We start from the raw sequence: 18,647 nt of genomic DNA, 5'->3' as shown, positions 1-18,647 counted from the left end.
CACATCACATGTATATATATTTTATGTTACTTATAAGAGGGTTTGTTAGCCAAAACGTTTGCATCAATCGCAGGTGTAAGGTCTGTCTAAACCTTCCCACTCTCTAACGGAAAACACTTTCCCATCTTCCCCACCATATATTCTCTTTTGCGTCTCTTTCCCCTCCCTTGTCTTCATTGTTAGTTCCTTTCCCTTTCCTTCTCTCCTTTTGCTTCCTTGTTATTCTTCTCTCATCATATAGCTTAGCCTTAGACCGTGTGCTAGCTCGGAAGAACAACCAAGAGGGAGAGGAGCATAGAGCATGCAAACCCTATTGATCCTGAGTTAGGGCTTTCTGTTCTTTCTTTAAGTTGTTGTACTTTTTCTTATTTTATCTATAGCAAACTAGGGAAAATATGTGTAGTAGAGGGCATTGGAGACCCGCTGAGGATGATAAACTTCGAGAGTTGGTGGAACACTACGGACCCCATAATTGGAACGCTATAGCTGAGAAGCTCCGAGGAAGATCAGGTCAGACATCAATATTCATTCGATTAATCTTCTACCTTTGTTTTACCTTTTAGCCATCTAACTCACACAACACTTCATTTACTTCAGAAATTCATATTACCTTATTCCTACTCTGCCCTAGCTAAAGACACATTCTTAAAATGCTACCGAGCAATCCTAATGGAGTTTTCTTTTTTCTGAGATACTGATTAAAAAACAAAAAATTAAATTTTTTATCAAAAACAAATACAACAATTTATTCTTCTACTAATTTTTTAATAAAAATATTTGTTATTTTTTAAATTATGGTATCACAAAAATACTAGATAGCTAATTTGTAGTATATGTAAACTTAAATTATAAGTTATATATGTAGTGAAGTGTGTTGAATTAAAATTTTTCAGGGAAGAGTTGCAGGTTGAGATGGTTCAACCAGTTGGACCCACGAATAAATAGAAGTCCTTTCACAGAGGAAGAAGAAGAACGTCTTGTAGCTTCTCACCGGATTCATGGTAATAGATGGGCAGTGATTGCTAGACTTTTCCCTGGAAGAACTGACAACGCTGTCAAGAATCATTGGCATGTCATGATGGCAAGGGTTCGTCGTGAAAGATCTAAACTTTATGCTAAACACCCTGCACTTCCTCGAACAAACCCTCACCATAACTCTAACTATGACACAACAACCTTCGCTTCTAGTTTTGTTGACAAGTGTAGCCCTTTCCAATTTACCAACAACCTTCACTTTCGAGTTCCAAGTTATTGTTCCACAATGCTTCAAGGTAAATAGTTACGTACATTAATACAGTACTTTCATTTTTATTTATCTGGTTTAAAAAATTATATAAATCAAAATATTTAATCGTTTTATTAAAATTATTTGGTAACTTTTTTAATATATCATTTATTATTAATTTTTTTTTAACTTTTTAGTTACTCAATTAGTATAATATTTTCTTTATTGTACTTAAAATTCTTATATGAGTACAAAAAAGTGTTAATAAAAAATTCTAATTAATAATATCTTAAACTTCTATATAATAAGATAAATAAAAGCATTTTATCTTTTCTCTTGATAGATAAATGAATAGAGAAAGTATATGGTATCCATTTTTCAGCATACTTGTCCATATATAAATCTAATTACATGTATATAATTAATTACTCCTTATGTCTGTACCCTTGTTAATTTTGGCAAGAGTTTTATTTAATATTGAAAAATGTTCAGTAAAAATCTCAATGGGAGTTTATATCTTGAGAGAAATAAGAATAAAAGAGAGAAAATATGGTATAATATAGAAAGAAAGAAAAAAGAGATAGATTAAATGATTATTGACATTGTTGAAGTATTTATAAATATAGAAGTTGTTTAATATTGCAGATAGGAGTCAATCAGTTGAGTTCTACGATTTTCTTCAAGTAAACACCGATTCGAATAAAAGCGAAGTGACGGACAATGTCAAGAGAGATGATGAGGAAGTAAATCAAGATGCTGCGGGATCGAAGAACAAAGAAGATGTTTCATTCATTGATTTTTTGTCTGTTGGAAGCTCCTAACATCATTGCAAAAGATCACCCATTTGCACCAATTAAGCCAGCTGACTAGAATTAAGTCTCACCCTAAATACACACATGCATGCACACTGACACAAAGTTATGTATTTAAGAATATAGATCTTGTTAAATTCTAAAGATAGTAGTTAAAGATTAATAAATAGAAAATTTTTTATTAAAAAATGTTATAAGTGCATTAAAAATTATGATGAAAATGTATTAATAACATTTTTTAATAAAATATTTTACTTCAAAGAAACTGGTTCGTAAAGGTATATAGTTAGTAAAACGTGTTCAAAATCCTCAAGAGCTATATATATGTCAAAATATTGTAAGATTTATATATATATATATATATATATATATATATATATATATATATATATATATATATTGCATTTTTAATTTCATAAATATTCTAAAGGTCGGTTCTGTTAATTCCGGGAAGGGATCGACCATCTAATGGTGTTGCTATAGCAATGATAAGGTTACATCTTAACATGTTATGTTTCGAGAGAAAGAAAAACAAGAAGCAAAATTGTACAGATTATTGTTGCCATAAAATTAAAAATGAAATAAAAAAACTCTTTATATAGTTGTTCTCATTCATGATAAATTTTAATTTATTTAACAATTTATCTCATTTGATGCATTTAAATGAAACATTAGGGTTTTTTTATTTCAACAACAGTGTTGATGGATTAAATCGAATGCTTTAAGAAAAAAAATATATCATTCAATCTGATTTGAAAATTTTTAGTAACATATTCTTTTTCATACACTCTTTACGATTAGTCTCTTTATAAAAAAAATTAAGACATTTTTTTCATAAATTAAAATTTTTTAAAATTAATTGATTACCAGAAATGTGTTAAAAAAATATTTTAGGAGAATTTTTCATTTGAATTGAAAAATGTTAGTAATATGCTTTTTTTTTCACACATTATATATTAGTCTATTGTTTAAAAAGTTAAGACATTTGTCTCATAAATTGATTTTTTAAACAAATTATTTTAACTTTTTAAAAATTAATTAATTATAAAAAATGTGTTAAATAGTATGTAGCTAGCATTTATCATTTAATTTATACAAACTTTTAATTTAACTCATCCAACTAATTTAGCTTGAAATTTAAACATGATCCAATATGATTTAAACAATTTAGACTGAACATGTTACATGTTTTTATTTTTTAAAATAATAAATAATTTTTTTTTATCTCTTCTACCGATTTTTATTTAAAAAATTAATAAAAAGATACAAGAACTATATAATAAAGAAAAATAAGACAAAAAATACATTAAAATAATAGAATCCTAACCAAAATATGTTAAAAAATTCTACACTATTTTTTAACTTGATTCTAAAAATTTTAACTAAATTTTTAAAATATAAAATAGTTTAAAATTTTTGCTTTAATTCTAAAAAAATTAATTTTATATCATCCTCTTCAAAAACTCATTTATTATTATCATATCTTAAACTAGTATCACCATACATCATTGATAATATTATTATCATTATTACCACTAATTTATCATCAATTTCACCACCATTATTTATCACTGTAATAAATTTTATTGTCATTTTCATCATGATTATTATTGTTATTATCACCATTAAATTAATATTCATTATCATTATTATAATTAACACTTTTATTATCCTCTCTATCGTCCATTGACAAACACCTTCGTCGCTAATTAATTAATCATACATAATAACCAATTTATATTTTTAATTACTTATTATAATAATAATTATTGATCAACCATCTTTACCACTAAAATAAGTTTAAATAAGAAATTGATTAGTAACTTATATGTTTTTTATTTAAAATGTAGTATCAAAATTTAAAAGTTAAAATCACAAAAACACTGAAAATAACCTATAAAATTAAAAACTACTTTTCATTACCTTAAACTGACAACTATTCTAATCAAGTCTTTAGTATGTTACAAATCCCCTGACAAAGGATATGCCTTCCCAAAACTGAATTTACTACTTGAAAATAGAATTGGGTTGATGATCTAAATCATACCAGTTTAATAGATTAAACTTATTTTTTAAAATAAGTTAAACTATTTTAAAAAAACCTGGGCAAACTTCAGGCCACTCTTGAAAAAATTGTACGTCTAACAAGCTAATTTATTTAAATAAGTAATAATACATTAAGCTTTATTATAATATTTTAAAATTATATATATATATATATATATATATATATAATTTATGTATATTTTTCCTTTAATTAATCTTAATTTCATCAAGTAAGATTTAAGAATTAATTATTTTCTTATTCTTATTTTTCACAATAATTAAGAATTTTTACTTAAATAATTTCTGTCTTTAATCAGTAAAAAAAAGTCTACATAAAAATGATTAAAAAACATCAAAATTTGAAAAACAAATCGAAGTTACGTAAGATAAAAATCCAAATTATTGCGTATGATTATGGTTAGTATATTCTCTTACTTGTCCTGAGAAAATTGTCGTCTCAGCTGATATAATTGAGGGATTACTTTTCTCCACCTTTGTTAATTTGAAACTCATGGAAGGATTGTGACGATAGTTTCCTTGCAACGAAGCATGATATTCAAAGGACAAAGCAACCAGTAAAATTTTAACATAAAGTTGCTTTAATGTAATAAATATATATTTTTTATAAAAATTTCTATTTATAAATGCTTAAATTTAACGGATTTAAATCTCAATCGTTTCACTTTAATCCCACCATATTTTGGTGGTAAAAAAGCTTTTGTTGGCTACAGAATTAGAAAACAAGTGTTTCTACAGTCGTCGATCACCTGGTTAATCATCACTTTTACATTGAATGAATTGGTTCCAATTTCCAGCTAGGTATAAGAGGCAAAAGATGAAATAATATATCAGTTTTGCTATATTTTTTAATAGTTTTTTATTATTATATAATATCCTTTGAGAGGAATCAAACCCATTTTTATGATTACATTATATTGGTCTCGATTTTTTCTGCATCCTTGATTAAGTATTTTCACTAGCGTTATGGTAAAACTAATGCTTCAAAAATGAGCACAACAGAGAAATATTCCCAACATATTGTATCAGAGTTAACTCATGTTTTGAAAACCTTGTTTACTGATCCAGTCTTTACTTATAATTGTGATCACTCATTTTTCACATCTTACTGTGGCTAGCTTCCCATAACAGAGAGCCTATATAATCATTTGGTTTTTTAATTCTAGCCACAAACATATAGTTTACTAAATAATTTCTTGCATGTACAATCCGCACATATGATATGTATAACTCTATGAATGTAAGGATATACATATGCTATTCAACATTAAAAAGTCGTATAATTTAAAGCAATCTGATTGCATAACTCCCAGTTCTCTTCATTTCCCTAATTTTCTAAGCAAAGATTGGTTCCTTCAAGCTCGTATGAGACAAAACCCAACTTTTGGGGTTGGCAAAAACTACTATTCATTTATAAAATATTTAATGAACTTAACTGCATTCACCTTTGTCTTTAGCGCTACCAGTAAACCCCCCATTAGTCAAAAAGCTAATGCTTAATAATCAGCATACACTTGCCATCTAACCCTATCAGAATATAAGCATAAATATCAACCATTGAAGTTTTATATATGCTACACGTAGAGCCATACTGGAAGAAGAGCTTAGGAGATGGTTGATTAATTCTTGGCGGTCATTTTGATCAATCTTCAGTAAGACGTTGATAAGGAAATTGATAGTTTAATAATTCACCTAAAATATGCATTTTGTTCTGGCTAAAAATAATAATGCAGGTATTATTATTTTTTTCTATGAATAAATTCAGTAAAGAAAATGTTGGTGCACAGGATTTGGTTCCCTAGTTAGTGCCTGGACGGTAGCAGTCCCTGCATCTCTCTCACGAGAGAAAGTCAAAGCATGCAAGCCATCCCCATTGTTATAAGAGCATCTCGAAAAGTGAAATTCATTTACTTTTTAAGTTACATAAGTTTTATTTTTATTAATTTTTATGTGAATCTTACAATGACATCATCATCATTTAAGTAACCCTAACTGCAATCATATAATTTTTAAAACTTTATTAATAGATCTTATAAATCACTTCAATAATAATAGAAGACTTTTTAGATAGCTTGAATTTCAACATTTTTATCTAAATAATTTTTTCTAAAAATCTTGACCTAATCATAGCCATACGAATCTCTAAATCTTGAAGAATACATTAACAAAACAAAAAAAAAAAAAAACTTATCTGTTCATACTTAATTAATGAAATTTATATCAACTTTCATTACTTATAAGTGACGTTATTTACTTTGTTGTGCGTTATTGCATTGATTTTCTTTGACAAATACCATGAAAAGCTATTGTGTAGTTGCCTATTTCTGAATCAAATATAAAACATTTGATGCAATAAAGATTGATGCAGAAGTTTTGATATTACACCACGATAACTATAAAACATTGTATGTACAACTACTTGTTAATGATTGAAGCCAACAAAAAAATTAAGGGGTATTAACAAACCATAACGTCAATAAAGAACAACACTAGTTGCAAAAAATTACGAGTTTCAGCCGGAACATGAAATTTTTGCCCGATGAAAACAATAACTATATGTCAATGCCTAATGTTGTCGTCCACAGTTCATATCCCTAATATTACCCATTAGCTATCAAATTCCTAAAATCGTTAGTAAAAGTAAAACCAAACAATGTTCCTTCCTTGACACTATCAAGATACAAATTGATAGCTCCCAGCGGAAACTACAGGCAATTTGAGTTTCAAGTTCCACACAAGCACGTGCTAAATGATTCACATTGTCAGCAGCTTTGCTTTAATCTTGGATTGGTGTCTCCCAAACTGTGGTGTCACATCATGCAAAAATTGGATTGAGTATCTACTTCACAAAAATATTACTAAATACCCTAAAAGAATTATCACACACCATGTACAACAAGACTTTACGATTTCCCTTTCCAGCAGAACACGGCAAAACCTAACATTACACCTTCGTGCAAAATTACATCCTTTGATCATATGGTTTATCACTGGAATACAGTTGGTGAGGGGAAGGAGAGAGACATTTCCCACTAAACCAAAAACACCTTTCACTGCATTACGCAGGAATATGAAAGGGCACAACTCTTTCCATTTCATCTTTAAAATAGATAATGAAAAGCGGTGAGGATCGATCAGTGGGGCTTTCTCTCTGAACGATGAACCTAACCCAACTTAGGGTAGGTGACATTATCCACCATAAAGAACCCTCCAAATATTTCAAGATGATATGGGTTCATAAGGGTATGATAACCAAGGGTGCTTCAGAGCCTCAGATGCAGACGGCCGCTTCTTAGGGTTGACCTCGAGCAAATGAGCAACAAAGTCAATGAAGCCCTGATCTCCCATTGGCAATCTATGCCTCAATGATGTCTTTTTTGGAATTAAGTATTCTAACCTGTTGGTTTCCTGCAGATTTATAAACAGTAAATTTACTGACAGTTATGGTGTAAAAAAATGTGAAGGCTACAGCAATTTCAATATAACATGACAAGAAACTAAAACACCGAGTAGCTAATGTGTTGGAGTAATAACTGAAAAGTCATGTTTTTTTAAATCTTCCAGTCCAGGGCAGATACCAAGAAATTTAACTTTGCTACACAATGGCCCTCGCCCCTCAGGACAAGCAAATTAACGTTCCAAATGGATGGCCAATTGACCAGTCCATTAGGAACAAAAGTTAAGTTAGAAACAAAATTCTTACCTGATTCCGTTCATAAAGCATGTGATTTTTGGTAAAGTACTTATATGTGTCCCGTCCTTTTGCAAGCATACTTTGATCAATTGCACCAATGATCCCAATCACCCGAGCAAGTAATGTTGCAGGTGAATCATTTTGGAAAAGAACCTACAACATCCTTAGTTTAGCATCACTGAGGAAGAAATAGAAAATTAAGCATGTATTTAACAAAGTAAAGAAAGAACTCTTCAAAATACATAAATTCTGCAACTGCATTCAACCAAAAACTGATAATAACAATCCCACAACTACAAAGAAAGTCAATGTATTCTGAATCACAACAGAATAACCCACTTTTAAAACGGAATGAAATACAGGAATAATCAGTAATTGCTCAAATAAAACAATCATAACACAAAGCTATGCAGCCCTCAGTGAGTTTGAGGTCACTTCATAGCCACAATAATCCAAGTTTATTTAATCATGAACTTCATTATCGAGAAGATAACATCATCAAGGAGAAACAAGTAACCTCGCGTAAAATGGATTTAAGCAGTGATCGTAACTTCCACCAAAATAAACCTTTAGAAGTAGAAACAAATACAAAAATTTTCTATAGTAGTGCATTTATGTTAATAGACATGAGAAATTTAATGGCTCAAGAGATAAATTTCTGGTAATAAAACTGAACTATTTATCGAACCTTATGCCATTTTGAAATACATTAATCATTAATTGTCCTTACATTGCCAGTACAAAGTTCTGCCAAGATGCAGCCAAGAGACCAGATATCAATCTTCTTGTCATATGGAAGACCCAAAATAACCTCAGGAGCACGATAGGACCTTGACTGAACATAAGAGCAAAGGTGATCTGTCTCGAAACAACTACTTCCAAGATCAATGACCTTCACCTCACATCTACTATAGCTTTTAACCAAAATATTCTCTGGCTTCAAGTCGCAGTGTATTAGTCCAAGGCTATGCAAAAACTGAAGTGCTTCCAAACATTGAATGGTAATGGACTGTGCCAAATTCAGAAGAGTTTACACCGAGAATAGATAAGATGAAAATTAAACATCATGAAGTAAATAGCACACCACAAACCTGCAATCTCGGCATTGTAAAGTACACTTCACCCCCTGATTCTCTATTAAATTTATGAAACTCGTACAAGTTGGCTTTAAGTAGTTCACATACTATTAACAAATGTTCCTGCCAAACAATGGGAAAAGAATGTAGAGTGGTAAAGTCAGCTGACCAATATGGAGTTCAACTAATAATAAATAGGCCATTCTTAAATTGCGTCCAATTATTAATAAATAGGTAATTAGGTAGATAGATAGGTAGGTTCACATATTAAAAGAAGGAAGAGCGGTACAGTCAGTTGACCAATATGAGTGCCCAACTATTAACAGATAGGCAATTCATAAAAATATATATATATATATATATATATATATATATATATATATATATATATATCTAAGAATATTTGACAAAAATTGAAACCAGCTTTGAATGTTTATACCAAATTCAGGAATAATTTGCAAATTGCTTATAAGAAACAATTATAAACAACAGTAGTATTCAACATAACCCAAATATATGAAGTGACAACAGTATAAATAAAAGTCCAAATAATGGATGACAAAGTAATAATAAAAAAGGGAGAAATAAATAGTACAAGAAATAAGGAAAAAGTATATCTATGCCTAAAATGATGATTGATTTGAAAGCAAACTGTAATAGTAATAACAGGATCATCGAGAAATCCACTTACTCGATAATAGAAATAATCATATAATCGAAGAATGTGATACTTGTCTGCAGGATCATGCTTATTGACATACTTGAGAAGCTTGATCTCATCAAGGCTTTGGTCAAAAAAGTCCTTGTTGTTCTTTATAATTTTAACACAAACATCCATGCCTGTATGCAGGTCATGAGCTTGTATAGCCTTGCTAAATGCAGCAGATCCCAAATATTCTGTGACATGATACCTTCCAGCTATTACAGAATTTAAAACAACGTGGAAATTCTTGTCCTCCTCAAAGCCAGTTCTGAGCAGCAAAACATAGTTTAAGAAAGACTATCAAGGCTAAAGAAAGGGAGAACATAGAGCAATTAAGAAAACATACTTACTTTACAACATAACAAGAAATCATCACAAGCTCATTAAGATTCATTTACATAAGGGAAACATGAAAAGCTTAAAAGTTCTGGAATCATCAGCACATTTATTTCGTAGAAAAGCCAAAAAAAGTCATTTTTAAGGTTTCTATGGTAATGTGTCAGCAAACAAGTTGCCCACGGGTTTTTGGGTTTAAGTGAAAAAATTGGGTAAACAAGAAACACAGTGGGATCACACAATCCTATTATTTTACTCAACAATCCCATCAATTCTACAAAAAAAAGAGTAACAGTTGAGATCTGGATCACAAACAATGGCAAAGATTGTAAGATCATACAACCTTAAGAGTTGACACCCAGTGTTAACTACCACGCTCTCAATCACATGACCGAGCATAAAATTATCAATTTAAATTTAAAAAAGACTAAACCAGAACTGCTGTAGACATGGAAACATTAACAGCACAAATATCCTGACAACAAAATGAGGACATGTGTTACTTAACATTGCTGATGATAAATAATGCATTCTATTAATCATGGACCATAAATATACTCACTAAGTTCTGAATACAGCTTTAGGAAAGTGGTGGAAGTTATACAAATCAAAAGGCAAATAGATGTGCCACCATCCTAGTTTTATCCATGTTTCCAGGACCAAAATTTTCATGAAATGTATAGATTAATATGAATTTTTAAATCAAGTGTCTACAATTAAGAAAAATGATGATTATGATACGCAACCATAGATTCATGGTGACCATACTATGAATTTGTAAGTAAAGAGAAGAGAGAAAATGAAACAAAATGATATTGTTCCCCGTATAAAAACTCAAAACAGAATTGGGAGGATGCACAAAGTGCATGTCACTGTTTCAACAGTTAAAATTTTTTTCTAAAATACTAATTCCAAGTAATTTGTAAATTTGTGAAAAAGTAAAATGTCCATGTCCTGTATTTTGATTTAGAACATTAGTTGTGTTGAGGTGTCTATGTCATGTTCAGTGTCCATGCTTCATAGTTAAATACCATGATTAGTGATTACAGCTCTCAGATCAGCACAAACACACACATTACACATGCCTGTTTTTCCTGTGCACAATCTTTAGATTGAAGGTTTCAAATTCCTCCTCCTGTGCCTTGATCTGCCTTACTTGTTCTTGTACAGCAACTGCCTCTTCATCCTCTAGCGATGCTCCAAGATCATCTTCCCTGACAATTCCAGCCTTTACATCCTCTTCAAGCTTCACATGTTCTCTTTCAGAATATCCATAGTTTGAGACTGTTGTCGGAGAAGAGTTTGTGGATCTTACCAAGTTAGCATGATTTTCATCCCTAGAACTTTTGATAGGTGATGAATCACTGCTCTTCCGCCTCCACGAAGCAAGCATGTCATCAGTTCCCACAAATGCATTAAGACAGTCATCAGTTTCATCAACATTGCAGTTATTTGACCACAGGGGATTATTGGAGGCAGCCTGAATCATCTGGCCATCCTTCAATGTTAGGGGAAATGAGAAGTTTCCATCACCATGAGTTTTCACGTGCAACTGAGCATCGTTATCACATCCTATGACGTATTTATTTGACTCACTCTTTTCATTGTTCATGTTTTTGTTTGATTTGTTGGTAGACTTCTTATCAAAATCATGATGAGAGTGTCTGGAACCACCAAGCCCAAGCCCAACATCACGATCACGGAAATATTCTAAATCTCCTTCACTACTACCACCAACCAAACTTTCACGCACTTCACTGCCAATATCTGCAGCATCACTGTTGATCCCCACCCCAATTGACCTAACTGAACCATGTTGATCATCATCCATACAGGTATCGTCTAGTCGTGATCTTACATTATCATTCAAAACCCTCCCATGGCCTAGCATGATGAGTTCATTTGTCTGAGGGACAAAGCCTCGCCAGACAGGCTCTGCACACATCAGATTCAATTCTTCTTCATCCATCAATTGTCCATCATATTGAGCCATTAAATCATTATCATTAGTCCTTCCATACTCGGTAACTGTTAGACCAATAGGATCATCGGTAGCAGTGACCGGTTCCACATTATTTGCCTGAAGATATCGCTCTCCAGAGAAGTAAGAATCCTCCTCAGCAAAAGATTGATCATCATCCTCATCTTTGGCTGGACCTCTTTCCTGAGGATCTGGAACACTTCGAAGCCCAGTCCCCTTTTCATTGTCACTGGGGTAATCAATTTCATGTGCCAAAAACCAGGCTTCATCCTCAATAGGTTGTCTCATGTACCCAACATCATCATCATCATCATATTCATCAGAGTCCCAGTATTCATTTGGATAGTCAACAGATTCACTCAACCCATCACCAACTGTTGCAAAACCCGATACAAGATCAGAAGTATCCTCCGCAATCCCTTGACTTACAGATAACCAACTGCCCCCAGCAGGCCTCCTCATACCTGAAGCACATATTAAAAAAATCAAAGACAGCCTTTAGCACATCTGAACCACCATGTCAACCAAATAATAAAGTATGCACACAATAAATGTACCACCACAATAAGATCAGTTACTGATAAGTAAATCGTCAATAAATTGCAGTTAGTCAATACCCACAAAGTTGACCAGATTGAGGATCAATTCTACATTCGAGATGGAGTATTCAATCCATGCCACAGTTGTACCATTTCCCCAGATTTTCCCCCCCTTTGGCAGAGGAGGGACTAACATTGCTTTTTCAAATTATGCACAATTCATTCCATATAACTTTTCTTCTCTTCATGGAAAATTAACAGCGGAAGAGAACCAAGAACCAATCCTAGCTTATTTCTAGCATTGCTATTGAGAATCTTTAAGAAAATAAATGATATGCATAGAAACAAAAAAAAAGTGAAATCCTGCATCAAGTCCAGTAGAAACATTTGTTTCTTTATTATCAAATCAATATATTACCTTTCTTCACAATCAGCATATCATAAAAAATTAAACATGAGTACGTAACTTTCAAAAATTTGGCAACCCTTATTATAAGAAATTTATAAAAAATATTCAATCTATTTCTATGGATATTTTTTTCAACAGAAAAAAAGCAGAAAGTACAACCATTACAAAGATTAGATATCCCTCCCAAATCCGAAATAGAAAATTCCAAAACTAAACATTGAATTCCGATCTCTTACTAGCAATTTTGGTACAACTGGCAATTCAGAATTCATTAATAACTCAAATTGTCAACCGTTGAAAACAAAATATCCCAAGTCCATAGTGATGCAGCAAGAGTTAAAACTAGATCCCAAGTATGGAGTCATGCAGCCCACAAATTTACTTGAGAAAACAAGTGTCATCATGGCATTTGGTTAACAAAACAGTAGAAAGTATTAAACGGAAAGTAAAAAAGTCTAATGCATTAGAACTCAAAATATATTTATTACATTCTTTTTTAAGTAATTAAGAAAGATTAATAGAAGCTGTTAATTGCTCCTTAATTAGTACTCGTTGGGAACTCATTTGTAAGACTCCGAGTTATTAGAATCATGCATTTACGATTCAAATAGCACGTTTCAATACAATTTGGCGAGCCAGTGATACATGTCAGATGAAGAATCATAGATGACTTTGAATCTTTCGATACCAGGATAAATCACTGCAATCAAACAAAATTCAGCAATTTGTTATTTTTATTTTTTTTTTTACTTTTCTTTCACCATTTCATATCAAAGAAATTGAAAAGTCAAATAAACATAAATTGTTAAATGAAAAGGATCTGTAGGAGAACTACTTGATTATTCAAATGCTTTATTTTCATTATTCCAAAACAGAGGTTTCACACCATTACTTACTCATTCTACCCATTATATTTTGTTTTTCAATTGTTCTGTAAATAGGGTGGGAAGGCATATAGGATAAAAAGGGTACATATGGGAAGAGCTACACATTTCCTTGGATAGAAATCTAGAATGATCTTAATTCTAATTCCAGATTAAAAAGAACAAAAAGACAAATATATTTTCTGAATGTACTTCACAAAATACTATTCTGTAGAAATTACATAGAGAATCATTAACTAGCCTCTTAAGTGGCTTTAATTGATGACTTTTGACTGACTTAGACAACCAATAATTACTTGGACCCAAAGTTACAAGATTGGACCCTTCAAAGCTTAATTAACTTATCAAACAGCTGACATTTGAGTAGCTAAAATATCTAATACTCTTTAAGAGCACAGATTAAACACTTGACTTCTGAAACTCTCAATTTATCCATGAAGATCAAGGAAAAGATTCCATTAATCACACAATATAATCATCATCATGACCGATAAACAGTCAATTTTGTTAGGTTACAACAACAACAAAGCCTTATCTCATTAGATGAAGTCAGCTACATGAATCACACGACGCCATTGAGTTCGGTCAAAAACCAAATTTTAAAAAATCTGATTAATCAAAATGTCTCTTTTCAATAATTACATTTAAGGTTTTTTTGAGTATCCCTCGATCTCTCTTTACCAGACTAAGAGTCATGTAATCCATTCTCCTTACTAGCACTTCCAAAGGCCTTCTCTACACATGACTAAACCACCTTAGACGATTTTCAGTCATTTTATCCACTAAAGGTACTACTCCAATATTCTCTTGTATATTATCATTTTGTATCTTATCATTTTCAGTGTGACAATTTTATTAGGTTATTTATAGAATATTAGGTAAGTTATTTGAGCTAATTAGTTGATCAATCTTTTTACCTATTTTCCCTAATTTACTGCAAAAACAGGTAAAGAAACTAAAGGGTCTTTTTTGGCGCAGAAAAATTTAAATGAGCCATTTTTTTGGAATTTGGAGTCAAGCACATTTATGATGAATCCTACATGCCCAGATAAGCACAGCTGTGCTCATAGTTGACATGACCAACCAAAAAATGTAGCTGCTATTAGCTCGAAAAGGAAACTGCTAATGGACATGCAGAAAACATTTGTCGTCATATGAAAAAGCTCAACACCGTAAGTTAAGTATAAGCTAACCTGATGGATTGATTTCTTGTCCAATAGGTACATCTAGATATGAACCAATAAGCAAAGTGTTATCAGCACCAGCAAGTTTTGAAGTTGGTCCATCTCGCTCAAACTTCTCCTCCCAGTTAACGATCAAGGGCTTATCATCTGACTTGAGTTTAACTGGAGGAAGCCTAGGGAACTCTTCCTTCTGATTTTCAGGTGGAATAGGAAAACTTAAGCTGCCAATCATTTTCTGTTCAGAACTACCTTGTGACTTGCCTGAGTATATAGCTCTCCCCATCTCATCCACCTGTTCTTTTATAGATGTCCTAATATCAGTAACTTCTACCCTTCTTTTCTCCTCTTTTTTGTCAGAATAAGTTGCATCACCAAAGCTTGTAGACTTATCCCCTCCTTTTGAGAAGGGGAAGACAGTCTTGACAGAACAGTCTTTGCACGAGTCTGAAGACGAATTTGCATTCTCATCTGTTCTTGACCAGGGATTATCTGTAAAGTTCACTTTAAGAGATGAATCATTGAATTTAAGCTGCCAATCAAGTTCCCTGGGTTCTTTGCTTTGCACGAGGTCATACTTAGGATCCACAAGGGCTTTACTACTACTTTCAGGCCACAAGGATTTGTTATTAGCAAGCATGGCATTCTCCTCCCCAAACTTTGAATTGGTACTGGCTGCAATTGCATCAACACCTTCATTAGTTTGATATTTTGATTGTTGAGATACAGAGGTCTTCAAAGTATTATTAGCCCTACTACCACCATCATTTTGGTAAGGCTCCAAGGGACCATTACTGGGGTTAAACTTCCATGAATATAAATCAAGGGGACCATCCTCCGAACTCTTAGAGAAAGTGAAGTTCTTTTCACTTGCCCCAACCACTTCCTTCGACTTATTCCTTTCCACCGCAGAAGGAACAGTAGCTTTCCATTTGCTTTCAGTGGCGTTTCGACCAGTCCCACACTCTATTTCTTTCACAATCAGTTCTTTAGAAACTTCAACACCATCATGAGATTCTACCCCTTGAACCTCAAGCACGGGCTTTCCCTTACTATTTTGAGGCGCATCTCGTAAGGCTTTTTCTTCCAATGTAAGCTTCTGTAGAAAGCCATTCAAGTCAGGACGATTATTAATCTCACTGCGCAGAGCAGCCTCAGCTCTAGTGAATCGATTCCTCTTGAGAAAGTCCAAAATCACATCAACTGAGTTTGATTCCGCCATCGTCAAGGCAAGCCAAGCTCCTACCAACCTAAACTCAAACCAGAAAGAAACAATAACCAACTTCACATAAGAAAACCCAAAAACAACAGCTACCATTCAAAAGCTTATATTTTGAAAGTAACCAAAACCTAGCTTACCTCGTATCAAGCAAAAGCAAGTAGTATCATTTTCTATCCTTGTAAGTAAGTGGCATTAGGTAGCAGTACCTGATTAAACCAAAAAATATGTACAAGTTCAAATGCTAGTTGCTAATCAAGCAAAAACAAAATATCCTTTTTGCCCCTCCAAAATGACGAAACCTAGGTTCCAAAATCCAGTAATAGAAGGCGAGGGGTAGCAGGAAATCGCGAAAGTGAAAGAGCGATCAAGAAGAAACGAAGGGGAATTGGGGTGGCAGCACTTAAACCTCAATGTGAAGGGGAAAACCAAAATCAAGATCTGGAAGGTTCCGAGTTTGAAAGGAAGAGAATGGGTACGAAGAAATTAAAATAACAACAACAACAACAATAATAATAATAATAATATTAACAGAGAAAAAAGAGAAGAAGAGGACCTGTGAGAGCGAAAGAAGAAGGGGTTGGTTTGGTAGTTTAGGAGTGGGGTTTGGTTGGGTTGCTTCCCTTCTTGTTGGGTTGCTGCTGAAGGGCTTCGTTCCGCTGCTATGCTCTGCAGTTTGCACGGGTGGACCAAAGCTTCCTTAGTCAATTTATTCTCTTCTTTCTTATTTTAAGGTAAATGCTAATCACTGTCGGAAGGGTTTTCATTAAGAAATTCAAAATATAAATATTTTTATTATAAATTTTGTAAATTTCATATTTTTTATTGCAGGCACTGATTGGCCCTTATTTTAACTAACACCATCTTAAATCTTTCCGTTATCATCTCAAACTAGCGTTTCTATTTCTAATCTCTTCTCCTCCTACCGTTGTCATGATTCTTATTTCTTATCATTGTCATTTATATCTTTTCTATTCTTTTGTCTGTTAAGTCCAGCTGTTCAAGTATTAAATTTTTAATATTTTAAAACTAAAGTATTGTCTATTTGTGTCATAAAAATATTATTAAATATACAAAGATTATTAAAAATATCTTTACACGTGATGAAAAATAATAAAGGAATATTACGATGACATCTTAATTTTTCAAAAATCAATGATAATTTCTTTTAAAATAAGGCGATGAAATCAATAATTTTTTTATCTAAAATAGAAAGAATTTTATATTAATTTTATAAACAAAATTATGAAGTTTATCCCAAATGTTATAAATTAGATGATAAAGACTGATTAAGAAAAGTTATATATAACTTTTATCAGTATGCTTCGTTTTCTATTCATAAACATATTTTTGCTTTTCTACTATTTTATTACAGTCCATGACATTTATAATTTAGGGCTGTCTAAACAGTTACTTTTTAAAAATATAATTTATTTGCATTATAACAACGTGTTTTCTCGTTTTTTAGCAAATGCAATTCTAATTTTAAAAAACAAAACTTTATTTTATTTTGTTTTGTTTACTAACTCATTCTCCAAGACGTATTATCTTTAAATTTGACCTGTGTTTGATTTTAAAAGTGACAATTCAATTTTTGGGTAAGTGTTACATAAGATAATATTTTAGACATTCTTCAAATATCTGCGTAGTTCTTAAGATTCACAACTTAGTTTGAAAATGTTTCTTTCTTCAATCTTTTCCAATTCTATATGCTCTTCAACGTGTATTGGTTAGATGACTTTTCACCCATATCATTGTAATTTACTTGATATGCAATCCCAATAAAATAACACACTAGTTTAAAATATATATTGTGAGTTTTATTTATTAATTATTTAATTAATATTTTTTTTAAGTATAATTTACTTTTGTTTTTTAAAAGTTAATTTATTTGTTTAAGAAAGTATAACCATTTTAAATAATAAAATATTTTCTTTGGATACTTAGCATAATATTCAGACTCAAATATCATAAATTAAACTAAAATAACTTCTTATAAATTTATTTACGATATTTCATATTTGACATGATATAATTTGTCAAGTTAATAATTTATAAATTCAATAAAAACTTTTAAAAAATAAAATTATATTTTAAAAAAGGAAAAATAATTTGCAATTATTTGTTAAATTTCATATCTTAATTGATAATTTTTTAGAAAAATTTATTTAAAATTATTTAACAAAGTTAGTTTATAAAAAAATTTGACGGGGAAGTTAAATATTTTGAAATTTTGGATGATAAAAATTGGCTCCATCGGAACATACCAACATCCAATATAATTTCTGAATTTTAAAAATCTCAAACTAAAATAAAATATTTGAAAATAATAATAAACACTGCTTATATTAATTTTCAAAACAATTTCTTAAGTATTTAAAAGTAGTATAGTTTAATTGAGAAATAAAGATACGTTAAATTAGAAATATAAAGGCATAATAAAAAAAAAATTCCCAGCAAAATATGGTTGGAAAACAAAAAACGCTAAGCAGAAGAAAGCATTTATATTTTTATTTTATAATAT

General features: G+C 31.3%; 2 protein-coding genes across 3 annotated transcripts; one reads left to right on the top strand and one right to left on the bottom strand.

Annotated features, from left to right (window-relative positions):
* The first annotated feature begins 226 nt into the window (after positions 1-226).
* Positions 227-2,133, top strand: LOC113856331 (transcription factor MYB52-like). The gene is made up of 3 exons (XM_027488115.1): positions 227-510; positions 894-1,271; positions 1,871-2,133. The coding sequence occupies exons 1-3, from the start codon at positions 396-398 to the stop codon at positions 2,044-2,046; spliced, it is 669 nt and encodes a 222-aa protein (XP_027343916.1). The 5' UTR covers positions 227-395; the 3' UTR covers positions 2,047-2,133.
* A 4,366-nt stretch (positions 2,134-6,499) lies between these two features.
* LOC113854353 lies at positions 6,500-16,791 on the bottom strand. 2 transcript variants are annotated; one of them, XM_027485302.1, is made up of 9 exons: positions 16,680-16,787; positions 16,264-16,332; positions 14,917-16,154; positions 10,996-12,355; positions 9,563-9,842; positions 8,887-8,994; positions 8,526-8,804; positions 7,805-7,948; positions 6,500-7,509 (listed from the first exon to the last, which is right to left on the bottom strand). In XM_027485302.1, the coding sequence occupies exons 3-9, from the start codon at positions 16,124-16,126 to the stop codon at positions 7,321-7,323; spliced, it is 3,570 nt and encodes a 1,189-aa protein (XP_027341103.1). In that variant the 5' UTR covers positions 16,127-16,154; positions 16,264-16,332; positions 16,680-16,787; the 3' UTR covers positions 6,500-7,320. The 2 variants fall into 2 exon arrangements, with proteins under 2 accessions (XP_027341103.1, XP_027341104.1); XM_027485303.1 differs by lacking the exon at positions 16,264-16,332 and having other exon boundaries at positions 16,680-16,791.
* Between the last annotated feature and the right edge of the window lie 1,856 nt (positions 16,792-18,647).

Source organism: Abrus precatorius, unplaced genomic scaffold (assembly GCF_003935025.1).
Source record: "Abrus precatorius isolate BTA unplaced genomic scaffold, Abrus_2018 Scaffold11, whole genome shotgun sequence".
Classification (NCBI taxonomy): domain Eukaryota; kingdom Viridiplantae; phylum Streptophyta; class Magnoliopsida; order Fabales; family Fabaceae; genus Abrus; species Abrus precatorius.
This window is presented reverse-complemented; position numbering and strand designations above follow the sequence as displayed.